General features: G+C 37.3%; 1 protein-coding gene across 2 annotated transcripts; it reads left to right on the top strand.

Moving 5' to 3' along the window:
* Positions 1-15,661: 15,661 nt before the first annotated feature.
* Positions 15,662-23,839, top strand: CNTF (ciliary neurotrophic factor). Of its 2 annotated transcripts, XM_053691688.1 has the most exons (3): positions 15,662-15,758; positions 17,847-17,957; positions 20,932-23,839. In XM_053691688.1, exons 2-3 carry the CDS (start codon positions 17,862-17,864, stop codon positions 21,400-21,402), a joined length of 567 nt encoding a protein of 188 aa, XP_053547663.1. In that variant the 5' UTR covers positions 15,662-15,758; positions 17,847-17,861; the 3' UTR covers positions 21,403-23,839. The 2 variants fall into 2 exon arrangements, with proteins under 2 accessions (XP_053547663.1, XP_053547664.1); XM_053691689.1 differs by lacking the exon at positions 15,662-15,758 and having other exon boundaries at positions 17,652-17,957.
* Positions 23,840-24,877: the final 1,038 nt, after the last annotated feature.

Here is a 24,877-nt window from a genome sequence, read left to right as displayed (position 1 = left end):
AGAAGATTCAAACTGAAACCGCTGCCTGAAGTACTTTTCTACCAAAAACTGCTTCAGAAGAAGAAAATACATCAAAATGGTAGAATTTAGTAAAAGTATGCAAAGAGGACCAAGTTGCTGCTTTGCAAATCTGGTCAACCGAAGCTTCATTCCTAAACGCCCAGGAAGTAGAAACTGACCTAGTAGAATGAGCTGTAATTCTTTGAGGCGGAGTTTTACCCGACTCAACATAGGCAAGATGAATTAAAGATTTCAACCAAGATGCCAAAGAAATGGCAGAAGCTTTCTGGCCTTTTCTAGAACCGGAAAAGATAACAAATAAACTAGAAGTCTTACGGAAAGATTTCGTAGCTTCAACATAATATTTCAAAGCTCTAACAACATCCAAAGAATGCAACGATTTCTCCTTAGAATTCTTAGGATTAGGACATAATGAAGGAACCACAATTTCTCTACTAATGTTGTTGGAATTCACAACTTTAGGTAAAAATTCAAAAGAAGTTCGCAACACCGCCTTATCCTGATGAAAAAATCAGAAAAGGAGACTCACAAGAAAGAGCAGATAATTCAGAAACTCTTCTGGCAGAAGAGATGGCCAAAAGGAACAAAACTTTCCAAGAAAGTAATTTAATGTCCAATGAATGCATAGGTTCAAACGGAGGAGCTTGAAGAGCTCCCAGAACCAAATTCAAACTCCAAGGAGGAGAAATTGACTTAATAACAGGTTTTATACGAACCAAAGCTTGTACAAAACAATGAATATCAGGAAGAATAGCAATCTTTCTGTGAAAAAGAACAGAAAGAGCAGAGATTTGTCCTTTCAAAGAACTTGCGGACAAACCCTTATCTAAACCATCCTGAAGAAACTGTAAAATTCTCGGTATTCTAAAAGAATGCCAAGAAAAATGATGAGAAAGACACCAAGAAATATAAGTCTTCCAGACTCTATAATATATCTCTCGAGATACAGATTTACGAGCCTGTAACATAGTATTAATCACAGAGTCAGAGAAACCTCTTTGACCAAGAATCAAGCGTTCAATCTCCATACCTTTAAATTTAAGGATTTCAGATCCTGATGGAAAAAAGGACCTTGTGACAGAAGGTCTGGTCTTAACGGAAGAGTCCACGGTTGGCAAGAGGCCATCCGGACAAGATCCGCATACCAAAACCTGTGAGGCCATGCCGGAGCTACCAGCAGAACAAACGAGCATTCCTTCAGAATCTTGGAGATTACTCTTGGAAGAAGAACTAGAGGCGGAAAGATATAGGCAGGATGATACTTCCAAGGAAGTGATAATGCATCCAATGCCTCCGCCTGAGGATCCCGGGATCTGGACAGATACCTGGGAAGATTCTTGTTTAGATGGGACGCCATCAGATCTATTTCTGGAAGTTCCCACATTTGAACAATCTGAAGAAATATCTCTGGGTGAAGAGACCATTCGCCCGGATGCAACGTTTGGCGACTGAGATAATCCGCTTCCCAATTGTCTATACCTGGGATATGAACCGCAGAGATTAGACAGGAGCTGGATTCCGCCCAAACCAAAATTCGAGATACTTCTTTCATAGCCAGAGGACTGTGAGTCCCTCCTTGATGATTGATGTATGCCACAGTTGTGACATTGTCTGTCTGAAAACAAATGAACGATTCTCTCTTCAGAAGAGGCCAAAACTGAAGAGCTCTGAAAATTGCACGGAGTTCCAAAATATTGATCGGTAATCTCACCTCCTGAGATTCCCAAACTCCTTGTGCCGTCAGAGATCCCCACACAGCTCCCTAACCTGTGAGACTTGCATCTGTTGAAATTACAGTCCAGGTCGGAAGCACAAAAGAAGCCCCCTGAATTAAACGATGGTGATCTGTCCACCATGTTAGAGAGTGTCGAACAATCGGTTTTAAAGATATTAATTGAGATATCTTCGTGTAATCCTTGCACCATTGCTTCAGCATACAGAGCTGAAGAGGTCGCATGTGAAAACGAGCAAAGGGGATCGCGTCCGATGCAGCAGTCATAAGACCTAGAATTTCCATGCATAAGGCTACCGAAGGGAATGATTGTGACTGAAGGTTTCGACAAGCTGCAATCAATTTTAGACGTCTCTTGTCTGTTAAAGACAGAGTCATGGACACTGAATCCATCTGGAAACCCAGAAAGGTTACCCTTGTCTGAGGAATCAAATAACTTTTTGGTAAATTGATCCTCCAACCATGATCTTGAAGAAACAACACAAGTCGATTCGTATGAGATTCTGCTAAATGTAAAGACTGAGCAAGTACCAAGATATCGTCCAAATAAGGAAATACCACAATACCCTGTTCTCTGATTACAGACAGAAGGGCACCGAGAACCTTTGTAAAAATTCTTGGAGCTGTAGCTAGGCCAAACGGCAGAGCCACAAACTGGTAATGCTTGTCCAGAAAAGAGAATCTCAGGAACTGATAATGATCTGGATGAATCGGAATATGCAGATATGCATCCTGTAAATCTATTATGGACATATAATTCCCTTGCTGAACAAAAGGCAAGATAGTCCTTACAGTTACCATCTTGAACGTTGGTATTCTTACATAACGATTCAATATTTTTAGATCCAGAACTGGTCTGAAGGAATTCTCCTTCTTTGGTACAATGAAGAGATTTGAATAAAACCCCATCCCCTGTTCCGGAACTGGAACTGGCATAATTACTCCAGTCAACTCTAGATCTGAAACACATTTCAGAAATGCTTGAGCTTTTACTGGATTTACTGGGACACGGGAAAGAAAAAATCTCTTTGCAGGAGGTCTCATCTTGAAACCAATTCTGTACCCTTCTGAAACAATGCTCTGAATCCAAAGATTGTGAACAGAATTGATCCAAATTTCCTTGAAAAAACGTAACCTGCCCCCTACCAGCTGAGCTGGAATGAGGGCCGCACCTTCATGTGGACTTAGAAGCAGGCTTTGCCTTTCTAGCTGGCTTGGATTTATTCCAGACTGGAGATGGTTTCCAAACTGAAACTGCTCCTGAGGATGAAGGATCAGGCTTTTGTTCTTTGTTGAAACGAAAGGAACGAAAACGATTATTAGCCCTGCTTTTACCTTTAGATTTTTTATCCTGTGGTAAAAAAGTTCCTTTCCCACCAGTAACAGTTGAAATAATGGAATCCAACTGAGAACCAAATAATTTGTTACCCTGGAAAGAAATGGAAAGTAAAGTTGATTTAGAAGCCATATCAGCATTCCAAGTTTTAAGCCATAAAGCTCTTCTAGCTAAAATAGCTAGAGACATAAACCTGACATCAACTCTGATAATATCAAAAATGGCATCACAGATAAAATTATTAGCATGCTGTAGAAGAATAATAATATGAGAATCATGATGTGTTACTTGTTGCGCTAAAGTTTCCAACCAGAAAGTTGAAGCTGCAGCAACATCAGCCAAAGATATAGCAGGTCTAAGAAGATTACCTGAATACAGATAAGCTTTTCTTAGAAAGGATTCATCAATTTTCCTATCTAGAGGATCCTTAAACGAAGTACCATCTGACGTAGGAATAGTAGTACGTTTAGCAAGGGTAGAAATAGCCCCATCAACTTTAGGGATTTTGTCCCAAAATTCTAATCTGTCAGACGGCACAGGATATAATCGCTTAAAACGTTTAGAAGGAGTAAATGAATTACCCAATTTATCCCATTCTTTGGAAATTACTGCAGAAATAGCATTAGGAACAGGAAAGACTTCTGGAATAACCACAGGAGCTTTAAATACCTTATCCAAACGTTTAGAATTAGTATCAAGAGGACCAGAATCCTCTATTTCTAAAGCAATTAGTACTTCTTTAAGTAAAGAACGAATAAATTCCATTTTGAATAAATATGAAGATTTATCAGCATCAACCTCTGAGACAGAATCCTCTGAACCAGAAGAGTCATCAGAATCAGAATGATGATGTTCATTTAAAAATTCATCTGTAGGGAGAGAAGTTTTAAAAGATTTTTTACGTTTACTAGAAGGAGAAATAACAGACATAGCCTTCTTTATGGGTTCAGAAACAAAATCTCTTATATTATCAGGAACATTCTGCACCTTAGATGTTGAAGGAACTGCAACAGGCAATGGTACTTTACTAAAGGAAATATTATCTGCTTTAACAAGTTTGTCATGACAATCAATACAAACAACAGCTGGAGGAATAGCTACCAAAAGTTTACAGCAGATACACTTAGCTTTGGTAGATCCAGCACTAGACAGCGATTTTCCTGTAGTATATTCTGACTCAGATGCAACGTGAGACATCTTGCAATATGTAAGAGAAAAAACAACATATATATAAAGCAAAATTGATCAAATTCCTTAAATGACAGTTTCAGGAATGGGAAAAAATGCCAAAGAACAAGCTTCTAGCAACCAGAAGCAAAGAAAAATGAGACTTAAATAATGTGGAGACAAAAGCGACGCCCATATTTTTCGCGCCAATAAGACGCCCACATTATTTGGCGCCTAAATGCTTTTTGGCGCCAAAATGACGCCACATCCGGAACGCCAACATTTTTGGCGCAAAATAACGTCAAAAAAATGATGCAACTTCCGGCGACACGTATGACGCCGGAAACGGAAACGATTTTTTTGCGCCAAAAAAGTCCGCGCCAAGAATGACGCAATAAAATGAAGCATTTTCAGCCCCCGCGAGCCTAACAGCCCACAGGGAAGAGTCAAATTTTTGAAGGTAAGAAAAAATGATTAAATCAAATGCATTATCCCAAATATGAAACTGACTGTCTGAAAATAAGGAAAGTTGAACATTCTGAGTCAAGGCAAATAAATGTTTGAATACATATATTTAGAACTTTATAAACAAAGTGCCCAACCATAGCTTAGAGTGTCACAGAAAATAAGATTTACTTACCCCAGGACACTCATCTACATGTTTGTAGAAAGCCAAACCAGTACTGAAACGAGAATCAGCAGAGGTAATGGTATATATAAGAGTATATCGTCGATCTGAAAAGGGAGGTAAGAGATGAATCTCTACGACCGATAACAGAGAACCTATGAAATAGACCCCGTAGAAGGAGATCACTGCATTCAAATAGGCAATACTCTCCTCACATCCCTCTGACATTCACTGTACGCTGAGAGGAAAACCGGGCTCCAACTTGCTGCGGAGCGCATATCAACGTAGAATCTAGCACAAACTTACTTCACCACCTCCATCGGAGGCAAAGTTTGTAAAACTGAATTGTGGGTGTGGTGAGGGGTGTATTTATAGGCATTTTGAGGTTTGGGAAACTTTGCCCCTCCTGGTAGGAATGTATATCCCATACGTCACTAGCTCATGGACTCTTGCTAATTACATGAAAGAAAAGATGAAGCTGAGTGAATGGACTTTTTATTGCATTCATCTAAAGATACCATTGAGCATAATATGAAAGTGTTAGATGTAGCAATGTATTCAAAGCAAAGATTAGCCTGAAAATAATATATGGATGTATTTAAAAATACTAACCCAAATTTTTTCTTTCATGATTCAGATAGAGCATGCAATTTTAAGCAACTTTCTAATTTACTCCTATTATCAATGTTTCTTCGTTCTCTTGCTATCTTTATTTGAAAAAATAGGACTCTAAGCCTTTTTCTTGGTTCAGAACTATGGACAGCAGTTTTTGATTGGTGGATGAATTTATCCACCAATCAGCAAGGACAACCCATGTTGGTCACCAAAAATGGGCCGGCATCTAAACTTACATTCTTGCATTTCAAATAAATATACCAAGAGAATAAAGAAAATTTGATAATAGGAGTAAATTAGAAAGTTGCTTGAAATTTCATGCTCTATCTGAATCACGAAAGAAAAAAAATTGGGTTCAGTGTCCCTTTAAGCTTAGGAAGTGGCCCATTTTTGGTTCAGCACCCTGGGTAGCACTTGCCGATTGGTGGTTACATTTAGCCACCAATTGGCAAGTGCTAGCCAGGTGCTGAACCAAAAATGCGCCGGCTCCTCAGCTTAAATTCCTGCTTTTCAAAAAAAGATGGCAAGAGAACGGGGAAAAAAATTTAATAGGAGTAAATTAGAAATTTGCTTCAACTTGCATGCTCTATCTGAATCATGAAAGAAAAAAAAATGGGTTTAGTATCCCTTTAATTATTTGGAAAGCCCACAATTTTCATTATTTATTTTGTCCCACTTTCATATAATTCAAAATATTTTACAACATTTGATTAAGCATTTTATATTACATTCTCAAAGAGTTTAATTGACCTTTAACCCCTCCCTGCTAGTACAAGAGTGCTCACATCAGAACGAAGTTCTAATGTAAACACTATTTGTAAAAATGAAATCACATGATCGTCAATGTGATCACGTGATTTCAAGGCCGGAATCTAATCATTGGGGACAGCGTGCACTGCTGGGCACACCCTCCAAAGCCGATCCTTGCCTACGTCAAAGGGCGAAGGTGATATTATTGGACTACCAGCGTATTGAGGACTATCCACTATATAACAACATGGTTTTGTTTAAGAGCATTATTATTGTATTGTAGCAGATCTAGAATTTTGTAACTGGTGCACCCATTTTATTTTCCCAGGGACTGTGAGCTATTGCTGGCAAGACTCACTGAGAAGTTTACTATGAAAATAGAGGAAAGGGAATTTCCGAGAACTATAATGTATTGGGGAGTTTTAAAGGGACACTAAACCCATTTTTTTTCTTTTCATGATTCAGATAGAGCATGCGATTTTAAGCAACTTTCTAATTTACTCCTATTATCAATTTTTCTTCGTTCTCTTGCTACCTTTATTTAAAAAGCAGGAATGTGATGCATAAGAGCTGGCCCATTTTTTTGTTGAGAACCTGGGTTATGCTTGCTTATTGGTGGGTAAATGTAATCCTCCAATAAGCAAGCACTATCGATGGCGCTGAACCTAAAATGGGCTGGCTGCTAAGATTTACATTCCTGCTTTTAAAATAAAGATAGCAAGAGAACAAAGAAAATTTGATACTAGGAGTAAATTAGAACGTTGCTTAAAATTTCATGCTCTATCTAAATCATGAAAGAAAAAAAATTTGGGTTCAGTGTCCCTTTAAATTCCTTAGAAAAGTGAAGCAATCTTATAATCTAAGTATGCTAAGGAGAGGAGAAAAAAAAAGAGAAGAGTTTTGTGCATTAGAACTTTAAAAGACTTATTACTTACCAAGTTGTTCTTTCCTCTACATCCTCCTCATCTGATCCAGATGAGTCATATCCTGACAGTAGCCCAAGCGAGGAGGAAATAGAGGTCATAATGTTAACCAGTATTTCGTAAGAAGATACCTGCACAAAAACAAACCTGAATTTATTTTAATGTAACATTAAACTTTACAATTTGTAAGAAACAGGCAACTCTTAGCCACTGGAGAATTATGCATTTCCAGTAATATCATTGGTAATGTTTGGAAGGCAATTGATCTAGGAGAAGTCAATCACAGTTGTATAAGGACTACAAACACGCCAGGTAATTAAAGGGATAGTAAAGTCCAAATTAAACTTTAATGATTCAGATAGGGCATGTCATTTTAAACAACTTTCTAATTTGCTTTTATCATCAAATGCTTTATTCTCTTAGTATTCTTAGTTGAAACTTAAACCTAGGTAGGTTCCTATGCTAATTTCTAAGCCCTTGAAGACCGCCTCTTATCTGAATACATTTGACAGTTTTTCACATCCAGAGGGCATTAGTTCATGTGTTTCATATAAATAACATTGTGCTCATGCACGTGGACTGTCAACACCAGAATTTTTATTGTTTAAAAAGATAGATAATCCCTTTATTACCCATTCCCCAGTTTTGCATAATCAACATAGTTATAATAATACACGTTTTACCTCTGATTACCTTGTATCTAAGCCTCAGCAGACTGCCCCCTTACTTCAGTTCTTTTAACAGACTTGCTTTTTAGCCAATCAGTACTCACTCCCAGGTAACTTCACGTGCGTGAGCTCATTGTTATCTATATGAAAGACATGAAAAGTATATTTCTATATAACAGTGTTGGTTATATATTTTTTGTTTTTACTTTGTGTTGAGAGTCCAGACATGACAAATCTTAGGTAGTAAGAAAGGGTTTCTAAATGATTTGATTTTCTATATTTTTGGCTTTTTAAAATTAATCCTTGGATTTTTTAGCTTTGACCCCACTACTCACCTACCTCTCTCTAAAGCTGGAAAATGGATTGTTCATTGATGTTCTCTCTCTGAGAATCTTCTGTATCTATAAAAAAATAATGTGAATTTTAAATTTATATAAGCTCATGGCACTTGTTAAATTATGAGTGGCTTGATGTTCATTAAAGGGACAGTCTAGTCAAAATTAAACTTTCATGATTCAGATAGGGCGTGTAATTTTAAACAACTTTCCAATTTACTTTTATCATCAAATTTCCTTAGTTCTCTTGGTATTCTTTTTTGAAAGCTAAAACTAGGTATGCTAATATGCTAATTTCTAAGCTCTTGAAGGCCGCCTCTTATCACAGTGTGTTGTGACAGTTTTTCACAGATAGACAGCGCTAGTTCACGTGGGCCATATAGATACAATTGTGCTCAATCCCATGGATTTATTTATGAGTGAGCACTGATTGGCTTACATGAATGTCTGTCAAAAGTACTGAAATAAGGGGTCAGTCTGCAGATGCTTAGATACAAGGTAATCAGAGGTAAAATGTATATTATTATAACTGTGTTGGGTTATGCAAAACTGGGGAATGGGCAATAAAAGGGATTATCTATCATTTTAAACAATAAAACATTTGGAATAGACTGTCCCTTTAATGTGCTTCTTACATTAAAGAAAAAAAAAAAGGGAGGAAAACAAACTCTTCTGCATGATGAGCAAAGTAATATTTATGTTACCATCTTTCTATTTTTAAGAACCATTTCATACACAGTTTACCTGTCACTTTACTGCAGCACACTTCAGTATTATGCACTTTACCTATTTAACAGTCAGTTTTATCTGGCACTTGTCTCTGTGACACTTGGTCACCTTACATGGCACTTTCCCTGTTCATATCAATGAAGCTCAACTCCAGCCCGCGTATGTCATTAACAAGTCAGAATCAAAGGTTTTTCCAATATGAGGTGAATTGAGCAGTGGTCCAACCTAGGCAGGTAAATACTCACTCTCTGCCCTGTTTGAAGTTCTTGAGGGTAGACATGAGAAACACAGTTTTCTTTGATATTTTACGATTGCACCGATACCATTTTTTAAGACCGGAGTACAAGTACCGATACTTTTTTCAAATACTGACCGATACTTTTTGTATGTCATGACAGTTTACCAAGCACAATGCAGACTAATGATTTAATATTGCTTCTTGTTCACAGGACATGTTTATAAATAAATATATTACAATAACATATTAATAATAACAACAATAAATAACAGCTGCAGCAGCTGGGGCTGGAAAGCTACAATGTAAAGGGGCAATTACTGGATGCAATTGGGTTGTAGTGTGCCTATATAGCTCATCAATCTGACATTTGTACTTATTACAAAGTAATATAATTTAATTCTGAAAAAAATATTGGGGAAGGAGTGTCCTAGTAATCCCCTTTGAGAAAAATGGGGCATTTGCATTCTACTGACTCAACAGAAAATAGGGCTGGTCTTCATATTTTTCCAGGGCTGCTTTTTATTCCCAGTCCAGCCCTGGCTAAAGATGTTCCTCAGAGTACAATATGTTTTGAGCATAATTGTGCAAGATGAGAACTAGCAGTATAACAGGCAATCTAGCAATTAGAATAATTTTTCAAAAGTTAGTGGCAAGTGCTTATTAAGGAACAGAAGCATCTCTGCATGTTCAGCTATAAGTATGTTTCTGCTATCAGTGAGGACATTAGACACTAAGCTGAAGTCTTTCACTTTTCACAATACTGCATGGGGCAGAAAGATATTTTTGGGCCATTAAATCTCAGTTTATTAAATGCCCAGTACTTCAGGGGTTTGTCTAATGTCTAAGCCCTTGAAGGCCGCCTCTTCTCTCAGGGCATTTTGACATTTTTTCACCACTAGAGGGTGTTAGTTTATGTGTCATATAGATAACACTGTGCTCATGCACGTGGAGTACTAGTGAGCCAGCTCTGATTGGCTAAAATGGATGTCCGTCAAAAGAACTGAAATAAGGGGGTAGTTTGCAGAGGCATAGATACAAGGTAATCACAGAGGTAAAAAGTGTATTTATATAACTGTGTTGGTTATGCAAAACTAGGGAATGGGTAATAAAGGAATTATCTATCTTTTTAAACAATAAAAATTCTGGTGTAGACTGTCCCTTTAAAATGAAATGGGAACATGCAGTTTGTAAAAACGCCACAAGATGGCGTATGGGTAGGAATTGGAGGTATCTGTTTAAGTATTGGTGCATTTGCACGAGTACAAGTACTCATGCAAATACTTGGTATCGGTATCTGTGCAACCCTAATGTTTACAATAGCTACATCAGGAAAAAAATAATGAAGACCAATCCCTGGAGTACCTCGTAGCAATGCCCAAAGTAGCCCCAGGGGAACACGGACCACAATTTGAGAAACTAGGCTATAAAAGAACAGTTTTTAATTTTTCTGGTACAATGTACTTAAATGTGTGCATGGATTTAGTTATTTGCAAAATACAGATACTAAGCTAAGGTTTATGGCTGCTGTGGTTATCCAGTTTTTTTGCAACTACTACGACATTGCACATCTATGTGTTTAACACCCACAAAAAGGATAAACACAAAAGTCGAAGAGAACTGCTGGTCCCGAGCAAGAAACAGCACTGACCCAACAGTAGATTACTGCTGCTGCCATTGGATCACAAACCTTTTTTCAACTCTTTAAAAAGGGACATAAAGCCCAAAAAAAGTCTTCCATGATTCAGATATAACAGTTTTAAACAACTTTCCAATTTACTTGTATTATCAACTTTCTTGTTATCCTTTGTTGAATAGCAGGAGCTTAAGTTCAGGAGCGTGCACGTGTCTGTAGCACTATGGCAGAAGTTTTGCAACAATGTTATACATTAGCAAGAGCACTAGATGGCAGCACTATTTCCCGTCATGTAGTGTGTCAGGCATGTGCACGCTACCTATCCAGATATCTCTTTAACAAATAACCAGAGAAAGAAGCAAATTTGATAATAGAAGTAAACTAGAAACTTTTTTTAAATTGTATTCTCTATCTGAATAATTAAAGAAACATTTTGGGTTTCATGTCCCTTTAACTACAATATGAGCCTCTCTACTCTGAGATAAAAATCCACTAACATTATTGTAACAGTTTGCCATATATTTGCCAAACATTCAAATGACCTAATCTACTTATCACGCCTGCTTTTGTAGGAAAATAAGCTAGTTTTTCAGGTTAGATAGATCAAACTTAAATCTGCTCTCAAACTACAGTTTTTTTTTTATGGTGATCATACAGCATGCATGATTAAGGGGGAGACCCCGAAACATCACTATTGTTTTTATCTGTTGCCAATAAAGTAAGACATACTTTTTAAGGTGCTGTGAACCGTCTATGTCCTGGTTTCTCAACAGCCGGGCCGTGGCCCAGTACCGGGCCGTGATAGCCCTGCTGGTGGGCCCTGACCTGTCATGTCCCCACTGCACACTCTTACCCCGCTGCACACCAGGGGCAGACTGAGACCAATCAAGGCCCCAGGAAAACTGTCTCACACTGACCCAAATGTATGCAAATGAACATGGTAGCCTCCCTGCCCCAACCCCAACAGGCACATCAACCTCCAGAGCCAGGACCCCCAACAATAAGGGCCAGAGAAAAAGCCCCCAACCTCCAGGGCCAGACCTCACACTCCATGGCCCTCACAGCGACAGACCCCCAGCGGGACCCTCCACACTCCAGGGCCCCCACTAAACCCACTTAACTGCTTAGTTACTGATATGGCAACTTAAAACTCCAGCTTAAGAAATGCACCAGGAGCCGTGGAGATGCCATTTGTGGGGCCCCCTACTTGTTAGTCCCTAGGCCCAGGTTCTATTTGCCTGGCTAATCAGCCCGCCCCTGCTGCATAATATATATATATATATATATACCGGGCCCTGGACATGTCCAGCTAAAATCTACCGGGCCTTGAGGTCACTTTGATTGAGAACCACTGGTCTATGTGATTTGCAAATTTATACTGCAGTGACTCGCCATTAACCCTTTCTTTTTAGTTTCTGAATTGTAAAGCTCTAACTCCCCCCACACATTTCCTTCTATGGCTGTATCTATATCTGTTGTTGTTTTGGTAGAATGCAAAAATGCATAGAGATTATCTGCTGGAGCAAGCCTAGAAGCTGTGAATTCAGTTGAAATACAATGCCTGTGTCTAAGCACTGATAAGAGGGGTGAAGTTGGCTGCTCCAGGCAGCTAAGCTATGTAATTAATTTTGCTTATTTTTTAAAATGATTTTAAAATACTTGCCAGCAATTTTTAAACAATTTTTTTATGCAAACTATTTTTAATTAATTAGCCCTTTAAGGATATGCACAGGTCTCAACCTGTTTTTTGTCCCTTTAAAAGGTATAGGAATGTTACAATTAAACTTGCATGCTTCAGATAGAGCATGTTGATATTTTAAGACACTTTTAAATGGACTTCTATTTTCAAATGTACTTTGTTATTTTACAACAATGGATACCAAGAGAACATATACCCTACACTAGTGGGAGCTAGCTGGTGATTGGTGCCTGCACACATTTGTCTCTTCTGATTGGCTGACTAGATGTGTTCAGCTAGCTCCCAGTTGTGCACTGCTGCTCCTTCAGCAAAGGCTATCAGGGAAATGATGCAAATTTGATTATAGAAGCAAATTGGAAAGTTCTATCTCTATCATGAATAAAAAATAAATTGGGCTTCATATCCCTTTGAACATTGCTACTCAAATTAGGCTTATAATGCTCCAAGGTCAATAAAGGTTTTACACAATCAATAGCCTTTGAGTCAGCTGGCGTGTAAGGGATACGTTGTTACTTCCCAAGATCAATTATATGTCAAGGTGAAAAAAAAAAAAAAAAAAAAGCTAACAAAATGCTTTTAAGCTCAAAACAATTTATTTGAACCTAGACATATCCCTTGTTATGTCTGTGTCACTGTTTTGGTTATGAGCATGTTTGTTGTACATAATGTATCAAATCGTAGCACATTCAGATAGTACAGAAGATCTCCCTCATTAAAAGGGACATGAAACCCCAAATTTTTCTTTCCTGATTCAGATAGAGCATACACTTTAACAACTTTCAAATTTACTTTGATTATCTAATTAGCTTTGTTCTCTTGGTATCCTTTGTTATAAAGCATACCAAGGTATGCTCAGGAGCAGCAAATCACTACTGGGAGCTAACTGAAGATTGGTGCATATATATATCTCCTGTCATTAGCTCAGCAGATATGTTTAGCTACGTTCCAGTTATGCATGGCTGCTCTGGAGCTGACATTCCTATGTTTTTAACCCATTTGCAGGGGTTAAACATTGTTATATGAAATCAACAGTTCAATATTAACATGTTAAAGCATTTTCTTTTCTCACTTTTATGCCCCATTAACTCTTTAAATGGACAGTAAAACTATTTAAATCACAATTGTGTAGTATATTAACAACTGGCTTTCTCTATGGTTTTTTTTTTTTAATTAAGACGTCTCCTGGTTGGCTTAATCTAGTTATTGAGGAAATTTTTGCACGCTCCAGTGCTGGATAAAGCGGTCAGCTGCTTTATCCAAAGAACAGGCCGCAACATTTACCTCAACAGCGCTATCAAGTGGATTTTGACGCGTTATTAAAAAATAATAATAATAAAACTGCTGCACAAGCCAGGAGGGATTTTTTTTTGTCAAGCTCTGCATATTTATGATGTACAAAGCATTGTAAACCATTTCTGCCTTGTGGCTAACTGCAAAAAAAATTATTTTATTTTTTTAAACTAGGACTGCCACCCACACTCTCTCAGAAATATATATATAATGGCTTGACATGCCTAGGTGCCAAGGAGCCACTTGCAGCTTAAAATTATGCCCTGGCATCCTAGTTTAGACTCCCCAAGACACCCATTGGTTCCCCACTTTCCTCTGCTGGATGCTACCAGGCCAGCCACACCTAAAAATTATATATCTCAGGGCTTGACAAACCCAAGTGCTAGGCTGCCACTGGCAGCTTAAAATTAGGCCTGGTGCCCTGGTTTAGTGTCCCCAAGACACTCATGGATTCCCCACTTTCTCCTGCTGGCTGCCACTAGACACACCTAAAATTTAGCTTGGTGTGGCTGGATCCTTTTTTTGCAGTTGTGAAATACAAATCAAACTTTTATTGTTATTCCAATGTTTGTATGTGTGCAATATACAGTTCAATGAGCTTGACGAGCCCTTTTTGTCATGTGGGGGGGATTGCCGATTAAATGTGGTTTTCAGAGATTCCCTGCACTACAAGCCAGGCATCGTTGTTGGCCTTGTGGGCGGCACTTCCAGGCTTCATTGCAGTGCCAGTGACATCACCATGTACGCATGTACTGATGTCACAAAGGGGGCAGAACGAGTAAGCTCAGGTAGCACTAGCTGCAAGGGAGCTGGATAGGGTTCTTCAAACCCTAGATCTCAGCTCCCTTAGCAGCTGCAAACCTCCAAGACACTTATTTGAAAGCAAATTGCCTGCTCTTTCAAAATGGTGGTGGTGGTGGTCTTGGAACAGTAATACAAACAAGACATATTAAAAATAACATAAATAAAAACACATGGGGATTTGCAAGGGAATGGGACATTATATGTGCAACAACAAATCTGTTATGTCTAGAAACCTCTAATAAAGTTTATTTTCTAGTAGACAAGTCCTACTCTTAAAAGAAATATATGAATTTTGTTTGTATAATCAGGTGATCACTGTAGTAACAGTGAACGCCTTGTAAGAAAAGAAAAAAGTGCTTTTATTTCTGTACTGAAAAATGGGGCTTTTCCAATCTATATTATAACCCCAAAATGCATGTATGGGCCCCTATTTGACATGTGGCTACCCGTGATAACAATTTAGTGACAGCAATGGCCACTTTCAATATTTTTTGCTAAAATCTAAGCAAAAATATAATTATTATTTTTTTTACAATTTTTGCTACAGCTATGTCCCATGCCATGAAATATAAATATAATAATGGTATATTGTGAATCTGCCAGGCCTGCTAAAAAAATTTTTTTATATATATATAATTTGTATTTGTCATTCATTGAAATTTGACTTACATTAGGGTTTAAATGTAGATTGCAAAAAAAAAGGTATGTATGTATAAATATGGCTACTAAAATTATTATCCTAGATTTTGTAACAGATTTGTTGAGCTGATCATTTATATATATTATATATATATATTGTATATGTATTTTTATATAGTTGAATAATCCAGTAAAATCTGTATTTTTTGCCAGTAGCAGAGGGTTTAGAATAATGTTTACCTTCTCTCCAATACGTCGTTCTTCGGTTACAATTTTGTTTGGGAATTTACCTATACGTATGTATATTCTGTTGTCTTCCTTATCAACATGTCATCTCGCTGCGTCCATTATTGTTGTGACATCATAACAATGGGACATTTAGGGGTCGCAGTTACATGACGCACAAGAAAGTGAAGGGAACATTTTTCTAGCACTGATCACGTGGGTTATATAGAGAGATTGTGGATTACGTTGTTTATAGTCAGTCATAGCAACGCTATATGCCTTATAATTACTTACTGTTGGTACTTTCCTAATTGCTCGATTGATGGGTAATTATAATATTTATTAATTAACAATATTTACCGAATAGTTGATAAACGTGGTTCAATAAATATTAATAATTCAAAGACGTTTTTTTTGTATAAAATTGATTACGCATCATTTTTTTTTATTATACAATATGGAATAAATTAAATTGTAGTTATTCGATTACATTTAACAAAATACACTGAGTAATTGTGAATGAATGTATTTGCATGGTCACCAAAGATGGTTTCAAAACATTGGCAGTTGCAGTAATTTAAAGCTAGCTGATTCTTTAGATCAACCATATATATATTTTTTAGTGGTTCAGATTAAATTATGACAACTAAGTATAAATCATTGAATAATTAAAGGGACAGGAAAGTCAAAATTAAACTTGCATGATTCAGATAGAGCATGTAATTGTAAGACACTTTTAAATTTACTTCTATTTTCAAATGTGCTTTGTTCTCTTGGTATCCCTTGAGGGAGAAATGCACATATCCCACACCAGTGGGAGCTATCTGCTGATTGGTGCCTGTGTTCTGGGAAAATGGTGAACTTGTGAAAACAGTGAACTATGTCACTTCCTGTGACGTGGCACAGCTGTTTCACATAATTTGTCCGTAATGCGCATGCGTGCTAGCGTCATTACATACCTGGCCGCATACGTCACTGCTATAATTTTGAGAGCCGTGAAATTCCTGGACCCTTTCAAGAGCACATTTGAAATCCGTCAATACCACCGCTCACGTCACTGCTACAATTTCGGGACTTGTGTACTGTAATTCCTGGACCCTTTGTTGTACAGTGCCCTGCTTTGCCAATTGCCATACAATTATACGTATCCCTTTTACAGTGACATGAAACGGCAACACTTATACAATATTTTTTTTATTTTTCAAACTGATTAGTCATGCAAACATTGTTATGTCACTGTAAAGGGGATACGTATAATTGTATGGCAATTGACAAAGCAGGGCGCTGTACAACAAAGGGTCCAGGAATTGTAGCAGTGACGTGAGCGGCGGTATTGACGGATTTCAAAAACCTACGCTTGCGCTCTTGAAAAGGTCCAGGAATTTCACGGCTCTCAAAATTGTAGCAGTGACCTATGCGGGCAGGTATGTAATGACGCTAGCACGCATGCGCATTACGGCCAAAATTTGTGAAACAGCTGATGCCACGTCCCAGGAAGTGACGTAGTTCACTGTTTTCACAAGTTCGCCATTTTCCCAGAACACCTGCATACATTTGTCTTTAGTGATTGGCTAACTAGATGTGTTTATCTAGTTGCCAGTAGTGCAATATTGTTCCTTTAACAAAGGATAACAAGAGAATGTTGTTTAAAATTGTATGTTCTATCCAAATCATGAAAGAAAACATGTGGGTTTAATATGCCTTTAATGCCAGTAATTGATGAGATGGTGTAAATTTAATATGCAAGTACTGTATAGGTATGTGTACATTTAAAAAAAAAAAACACACACACAATTAGATGTCCAACAGACCTTGACAAAATCTGTATTATCCTTACTAGATTTCTAAATGTTCACTTTTATCTTTTTTTTGTTTGTTTCGAAATTCTGTTTTGGGTGTTGGTTTAATTCCCAATTAACACTCCTGCTTGCCATTTTTTTACTTTAATTTTCTTCCTACATTTCACACAATGGTGACATTATAACTTGCTTTGCAACAATTTTTTATTATGTAGGCGGGTGAGCTCTGTTACATTCTGTTTATAAACTATGTGTTAACCCCCAAAAAGTCTTTACTTTTGTTTTGTTTTTTGCATATCTATGTTATGCAGTTATTCAATAATATTTTAGACACATGTAGCCTCACTATTGAGGTGGACCTTTCATAAATCAATGAAAATGTATTATTCCCAGTCACTCACACTCTGAGGTCACCACATTCCTCTGCTAATCTGTGGGATTAAACTCTTTAATACTTTGTGTGTCTGTCTGTCTCTTGCCCTGTCTGTCACTAAGCATGTCTCTCTCTCTTTCTCCCCCCCTTGTCCCCTTACTCACTGCTGTTTATCTGTCTCTTGCTGACATTCCTATATATAAACCTCTGGTCCTGGGACACATGTATCATCTTATATTAAGCACACGGTTAGTGTGATGGATTCCGACAACGAATTGGAGGATCTCTGCTCACGTGTCATTTTCCAGCTTCACAAAATCTGTGACGATCTGAAATTACTGACTGAAAAATATGTGAGAAACCTATAATTGTGTGTGCTTGTAATTATGTTGTTCCAGGATGTATAGATGTAATTTATGGAGACAAATGAGTGATGTGAAGGAACATCTAGTTTATTGGAAGTGTGATTTTGTTTTTTAATTGCCAGTTTTTATATTAGGTTTGAGCATAGTTGTTAATATGTTTATATGTGATTTATTTTTATTTATTATTTATTTTTATTCAGACTGATACAATATGTAGAATCAAACTCATAACAAGGCAAATATTTCTGATGACTTTGCTGCCAAACTTTGGTGATATTGAGGAAACGAGAGACAAATAAAGTACAGTATTAAAAAGCTACATTTAGCCACTAATCAGCAAGCGCTACCCAGGTGCTGAACCAAAAATGGTCCGGCTCCTAAGCTTACATTCCTGCTTTAACAAATAAATATACCAAGAGAATGACAAAAAAAAATGATAATAGGAGTAAATTAGAAAGTTGCTTAAAATTGCATTTTCTATCTGAATCATGAAAGAAAAAAAATTAGATTTCATATACCTCTAACCTAGAAAGTGTGTTTAAATGCTGCACTAGCTTTTGTAACACTAAGATTGGCACCTCTAAATTGCCTCAGGTGCAAGTGTGAAATTGTACTTTGCCATTGATTGGATATTACACTTTTGTACTCTTCCTCCAAGATCGCACCAAATGTGTACATTAAATGACAATCTCAGAGTTACAATTACTAAAGAAGCTTTTTTTTATACATATTTTGTCTCAAAGTGTATTGTATTAGTATGCTGGAGCTGTGTAGCTGCATCATACCATTGGGTTTTATGTCCCTTTAAGCTTACTTCAAAAATAAGTGTGGGGAGAATCTATTGAATTTTTTTTATCTTATATGCTATCATATATAATAGTTAAAGGGACAGTCAACATCCATGAAAACTTTATCCCATACCTTAGATCAACAAAAAAAAATGAGCCTGCACCGCATCCCATCTTCAATAACACTAACGTTAGGTGGCTAATTTTCAATGAACATTTAGTTAACAGCGGCAGATATGGCCGCCAAACTCCTCCCCCTGTTACGTAGGAGGCTTCTTCTCTAAGTCTTCAGCCAATGAGAATCAAATCCTCGGCTAGATTCTTTATCCGCATTCACGGAGACACTGTTCTATTTCTAATAGCGAGCGTACTACAATTATATAGCGCATGTGCATTAGAAATAGAACAGTGTCCCTGTGAACGAGAATTTATTTAAAACAAGAAAGGTACGGAGGAGGAGGGGGAGGAGTTTAGCGGCCATATCTGCCGCTGTTAACTAAATGTTCAGTGAAGATTAGCCACCTAACGTTAGTGTTATTGAAGATGGGATGCGGTGCAGGCTCATTTTTTGTTGTTCTAAGGTATGGGATAAAGTTTTCATGTGTGTTGACTGTCCCTTTAAAATTTAATGTTTATGATTTAGCATACCTATGTAGGCTTAGGAGCAGCAATGCATGAAAAGCATTCCCAGGTAGGCTTAGGAGCAGCAGCGCACTACTGGAAGCTAGCTGGTAATTGGTGGGCTCACATATTCCTCTTGCCATTGACTCACCCTATCAGTGTGTTCAGCTAGCTCCCAGTAGTGCATTGCTGCTTCTTCAACAAAGCATACCAAGAAAATGTTGGGTTTCATATCCCTTTAATACACTAACGCTATTATGCTTATCAAAGGGACATCATACACAGCAGAGGACATAAGTCACGCAATGTAGTGCCCCAGACACCTTCCTAGGTTATTTTTTAACTATTTAAACCGTAATATTTTATAAAATAGATCTGCATATTATTCTCAAGCTAATCTTTGCTTTCAATACATCATTATATCTAGAAATGGTTTAGGGCTAGATTGCAAGTGGAGCGCAATATATCACTTTCGCTGAAACAATATTTGCGCTCCACTTTGTAATACCAGTGCATGCTAATGTGCGCTGGTTTTACAAGTTAGGTGCATTGCGAACACGTTCACATTGGATGGAAGCGTTTCACTCACAAGAGGGCACTTCCATAAGACACTGCATCAGAACCTCATGCAGTGAAGGGGTAAGTAGCGCAAAAATGGCAGCATATTTTTAAATATAAATGTATAAATATAAATGTATATGCTTATATACATATATATTTTTGTGTTAATATGTGTATATACACACAAATATATACAGTATATAATAATATACATATATATTTACTGGGAACACACAGTTCCCATAGACCACAATGTAAAGGCACTTTTCAGTGCTGGTTTTTTTTTCCTAACACCCCGCTCCCACCAACTTTAGACCCCAAAAACTGCCTAGTGCAGTTGTTTATTATTTTTTTAAAAATGCTAAAAAAAATTTAAATAAAAAAAACTATAAAGCCCTCTATATTGAGGGCCTTTGGGGCACTTTTAGAAAATAAACCAGAGATCAGATCTCTGGTTAAGTTTCTGAGCGCTAAGCGGTAGCAATAACCAGCACTTGGCGTGCGATAATTTAACGCTACACTTGAAATCTAGCCCTTAGTGTTTAATGTCCCCTTAAAGGGAAATGAAACCCAATTTTTTTTTATGATTCAGATAAAGCATCTGATTATAAACAGCTTTCTAATTTACTTCTATTATCAATTTTTCTTTGTTCTTTTGGTATCTTTTGTTGAAAGGAAGGTACATATTCTTAGGAGACGGCTTATTTCTGGAGCACTATATGGCAGCAGTTTTGCAAGAATGTTATCCATTTACAAGAGCACTAGATGGCAGCACTAATTCCTGCAATATATTGCTTCAAATGCTTACCTAGGTATCTCTTCAACACAGATTTTCATGGGAACAAAGCAAATTTGATAATAGAAGTAAATTGGATTTTTTTTTTAAATAGTGTGCTCTGTCTGAATCACAATTTTTTTTTTGGGGGGGGGGGAGGGGGTTATGTCCCTTTAAGTACAGATTCTCCAACATCTTTTCTATTTTGTGTCCTCAGATGCAGGTTCATGGATTTGACTTCCTGTTGCTGACTGATATCTCTGAAGACAGTGCATCCACAAATGCAGTTACGTGGTTGGGGATGACCACGGCTGAAAGGCTTAAACATAACATCACTGCATACCTTGCGCTGGAGAAAAAGCTGGAGAGAGTAGTCGGGGAGCAGGCACAGTTACTGTCACCAAGAGAAACTGATTTGCATGGGAATCTCCATTCTATGCTGCAACAGGTATCAGCATTGAGGGGACAATTGGAGCAAATGGGAACAATACTGGGATCAAGCGAAGAGAGTACAACAGACACCGATGAAGTGGAGGGAGCAGATGGCAGAGTGTTTGAAGTGAAGTTGAGGGGATACAAGGTTCTAACGGAGCTGAACGTGTGGGTAGTAAGAAGTGTGAAAGATGTACGCAAAATTCGGAGAGAGCGCACAGTGAAGAAAGAAGAAATGGTTAAAGAGGGAGAATGATGCGTCAAGGGGTGTAAGGGAAAAAAAAACAGGAAATGATTGGTTAACGAATAAGTGGGTACAATGGAGAGAGTTAATGGAAATTGACTGTAACTCATGAACAGAGATAACGTAAATGTAGCTTTTAAAGTAAAGAGCATACTTAACTTCTAAGTAAAACCATAGGCACATGCAGCTGCAAACACATAGATGATTTTTGGTATGGAGCTTTTTTGGTTTTAATAACATGCTACCTTGATGTGCAATTCAGCAATAAAAAAATGAGTGCTCCTGGCTCATTTTTTTTAAAGGGATATTAAACAGTGCTCCTTTAGTAAAAACAAATTTGTTAAAGTAAAAGAACAGAATGTGTAAAAAACAGCAAACAACGAACTTGTTTTCTTGCAAAATGAGCACTTAGAAATTGTCAGTGTAGCCACTGCCCTCAGAAAAATAAGAGAGCTTACGTTGTGGCAACTTAGGTTGCATTCTGCCTCTTCTGAGTATGGGCAAATTTGACTCCTTGTTTATCTAGTATTCAGTTAATAGTAAACCAGCTCATGTTAGTCTAAAAGTTATATGACATCAAGCTAGATAAGCCTTTCTGTAGAGGCCCCAGCCTTCTTTTTGGGATGTGTTAGGTAGTATTGGACACTGCACAAAAGAAGTTTTAAAAAATAAATAAAAGGTAAAATCCTAAAATGATGAGTAATACATATTACAATGATTTCTATTAAATATAAGCCACTGCTTAGTGTTTTCTATATTGCAGCAATGAAACAGACTGTTTCACATCCCTTTAACTTGAAAGGAAAATAAAATATGCCATCATAGATTGTCCAGTTAGAAACTCAAATCAGATGATGCTCCACTAAAGAGACACACTGCTCATAATCGAGGTAGAGGCCAGAAAGGGAGTTGATTTCTTATTTGTATTAATCAGTTGCTACTATTAATGTACTAGTATAAAATGATTGCTATATTTACAACTAATTTATATACAGGTAGCCCTCAGTTTACGCCGGGGTTAGGTTCCAGAAGGAATGGTTGTAAATCGAAACCGTTGTAAATTGAAACCCAGTTTATAATGTAAGTCAATGGGAAGTGAGGGAGATAGGTTCCAGGCCCCTCTCAAAATTGTCATAAGTAACACCTAATACATTATTTTAAAAGCTTTGAAATGAAGACAGCATTATAAACCTAATAAAATAATCACACAACACAGAATATATCATTAAACTAAGTTAAATGAACAAAAACATTTGCTAAACAGCATTATAAACCTAATAAAATAATCACACAACACAGACTTCACTTGCATTTCTCTGCAAACAGTTATTTCTATGCATTCCAATCTGGACTGAGTTATAGACAGGAAGATCTTGTTCCTTTGAAATCTGCTCTATAGCTCAGGTCTGGTTAAACTGATTAATTTCAGCTTGCTTGGCTTTACTGCAACACAAGCGGACAGCTCTACCTACTGGCTATTTTAATAAATGCACTGCTTCTCAATGCTTTTCAATAGCAGTCACATGACTGGAAAAAAAAGGTTGTTATTCTGAAACGGTGTAAATTGAACCGTTGTAAAACGAGGGCCACCTGTATTTGTAGTCATTGCTTGCATGTGCCAGTTTATCTCATGTCACCTACAGTTTTTATTTCACTGCTGGCACAGAGATATTAAAGGGACAAAAAAAACCCCATTTTTTTTTCTTTCTTGATTTAGAATGTGCATGCAATTTTATACAACTTTCCATTCTCTTGATATCCTTTGTTGGAAAGCATATCCAAATAGGCTCAGTAGGTGCTGATTGGTGGCTGCACATAGACGCCGTGTGTGATTGGCTCACCTATGTGCATTGCTTTTTCTTCAATAAAGAATATCTGAAGAATGAAACAAATTAAATAATAGAAGTAAATTGGAATGTTGTTTGAAATTGTATTTTCTGTCTGAATCATGACATCATTTTTTTGGGTTTCATGTCCCACATCATGATACCTTTCCATCTTGTTAATCAGGAGCTAATCAATTATTTTATTTTATTGCGCATCTTCACGATAATGTGGGCTGTCTAACTATTATAGCAAATTGACTTTGTAGAATTAGCTAGTAATTTGGTTTTGGTGTATTAGCATATTTACTGCAGGAGTCGACAAATTTATCTTAAATCTAGGAGCCAGCAAGAATATGAAGGAAACAGGCAAATATATTTTTTTAAGGAGCCATATAAGGTTGTTTCTATACATAGTTATTATTAAAATAGATTTTTCAAGCCCTGAATCTAAGCCAGCACCTTTTATTTATTATTTTTTTATTTTATGAAACAAATCTTTGAATTTGCTATTATGCTTTTTAAAGAGCGAGTTTTACAAACCAAATGTTTATTTCTTTCATGAAAAACCACTTGAAATGTACTTAAATTATCTGTGTATAAATAAATAAATAACCAAAGAGTAATTGTTTTTTGTGCTGTCCTGAGATTTTGTTTGAGTCAGGTACCGAGTGCCTGTACTGTTAGATAAAAGTTTTCTATAATTAATTTATTGTTTTAAGCATTCTCTTTTTGTACAAAGAAAATATTTCTTATTGATGCCAGCACAGCTGAAATCTAAAGACCGCTGCTTCATAACCCTGTCCGCCTGCTCTGAGCAGGCGGACAGGAATCGCCACAATTCAACCCGATCGAGTACGATCGGGTTGATTGACACCTCCCTGCTGGCGGCCATTGGCCACGAGTCTGCAGGGGGCGGCGTTGCACCAGCAGCTCTTGTGAGCTGCTGGTGCAATGCTGAATATGGAGAGCGTATTGCTCTACGCATTTAGCGAGGTCTTGCGGACCTGATCCGCGCTGTCGGATCAGGTCCGCAAGACCTTTGATAATTCGGTCTCAACGTCTCCACATGGCTATAAAACCTGATCACCCAGTGTGGTTGTAAAAAAAGTTCATACTGGGCTTGTGGCGACATAAGGGGAGGTAATCAATGGCACTGTGTAAATCATAATTATAACGTACATGTACAAGAGTCGGAACATTAAAGGGATATGGGACCCTCAAACTTTCTTTTGTGATTCAGACAGTCAGCATATAGTTTAAAAAAAAAAGTTTCCAGTTTACTTCTATTATCAAATTTGCTTTTTTCCAATGGTATTCTTTGTTGAAGTGATGCCTAGGTAGGTGATTAGAGCACTAAATGGCAGGACATAGTGCTGCCATGTAATGCTCTTACAAATGTATAACATTCTTGCAAAACTGCTGCCATATAGTGCTCCCGACATTTGCACCCTTTTGAGTTTACATCCTTGATTTTCAACAAAAGATTCCAAAAGAACGAAGAAAATGTGATAATAGAAGTAAATTTTAAAGTTGTTTAAAATCTGAATTATGAAAGAAAAATGTGGGTTTCATGTCCCTTTAAAGGGGCAGTAAACACTTTATAAATACAAGACATTTCTGTCCCCTTGCTATAGAATAGCAATCCTACAATTGTTTTTCAA

Source organism: Bombina bombina, chromosome 9 (assembly GCF_027579735.1).
Source record: "Bombina bombina isolate aBomBom1 chromosome 9, aBomBom1.pri, whole genome shotgun sequence".
NCBI lineage: Eukaryota > Metazoa > Chordata > Amphibia > Anura > Bombinatoridae > Bombina > Bombina bombina.
This window is presented reverse-complemented; position numbering and strand designations above follow the sequence as displayed.

What these genes read in the sequence shown, in the direction of transcription:
- CNTF (XM_053691688.1), top strand. Translation starts at nt 17,862, where the DNA reads ATGGATTCCGACAACGAATTGGAGGATCTCTGCTCACGTGTCATTTTC. An exon ending in AATTACTGACTGAAAAATAT is followed by an intron (nt 17,958 to 20,931) that starts GTGAGAAACCTA and finishes TTGTGTCCTCAG; the next exon opens with ATGCAGGTTCATGGATTTGA.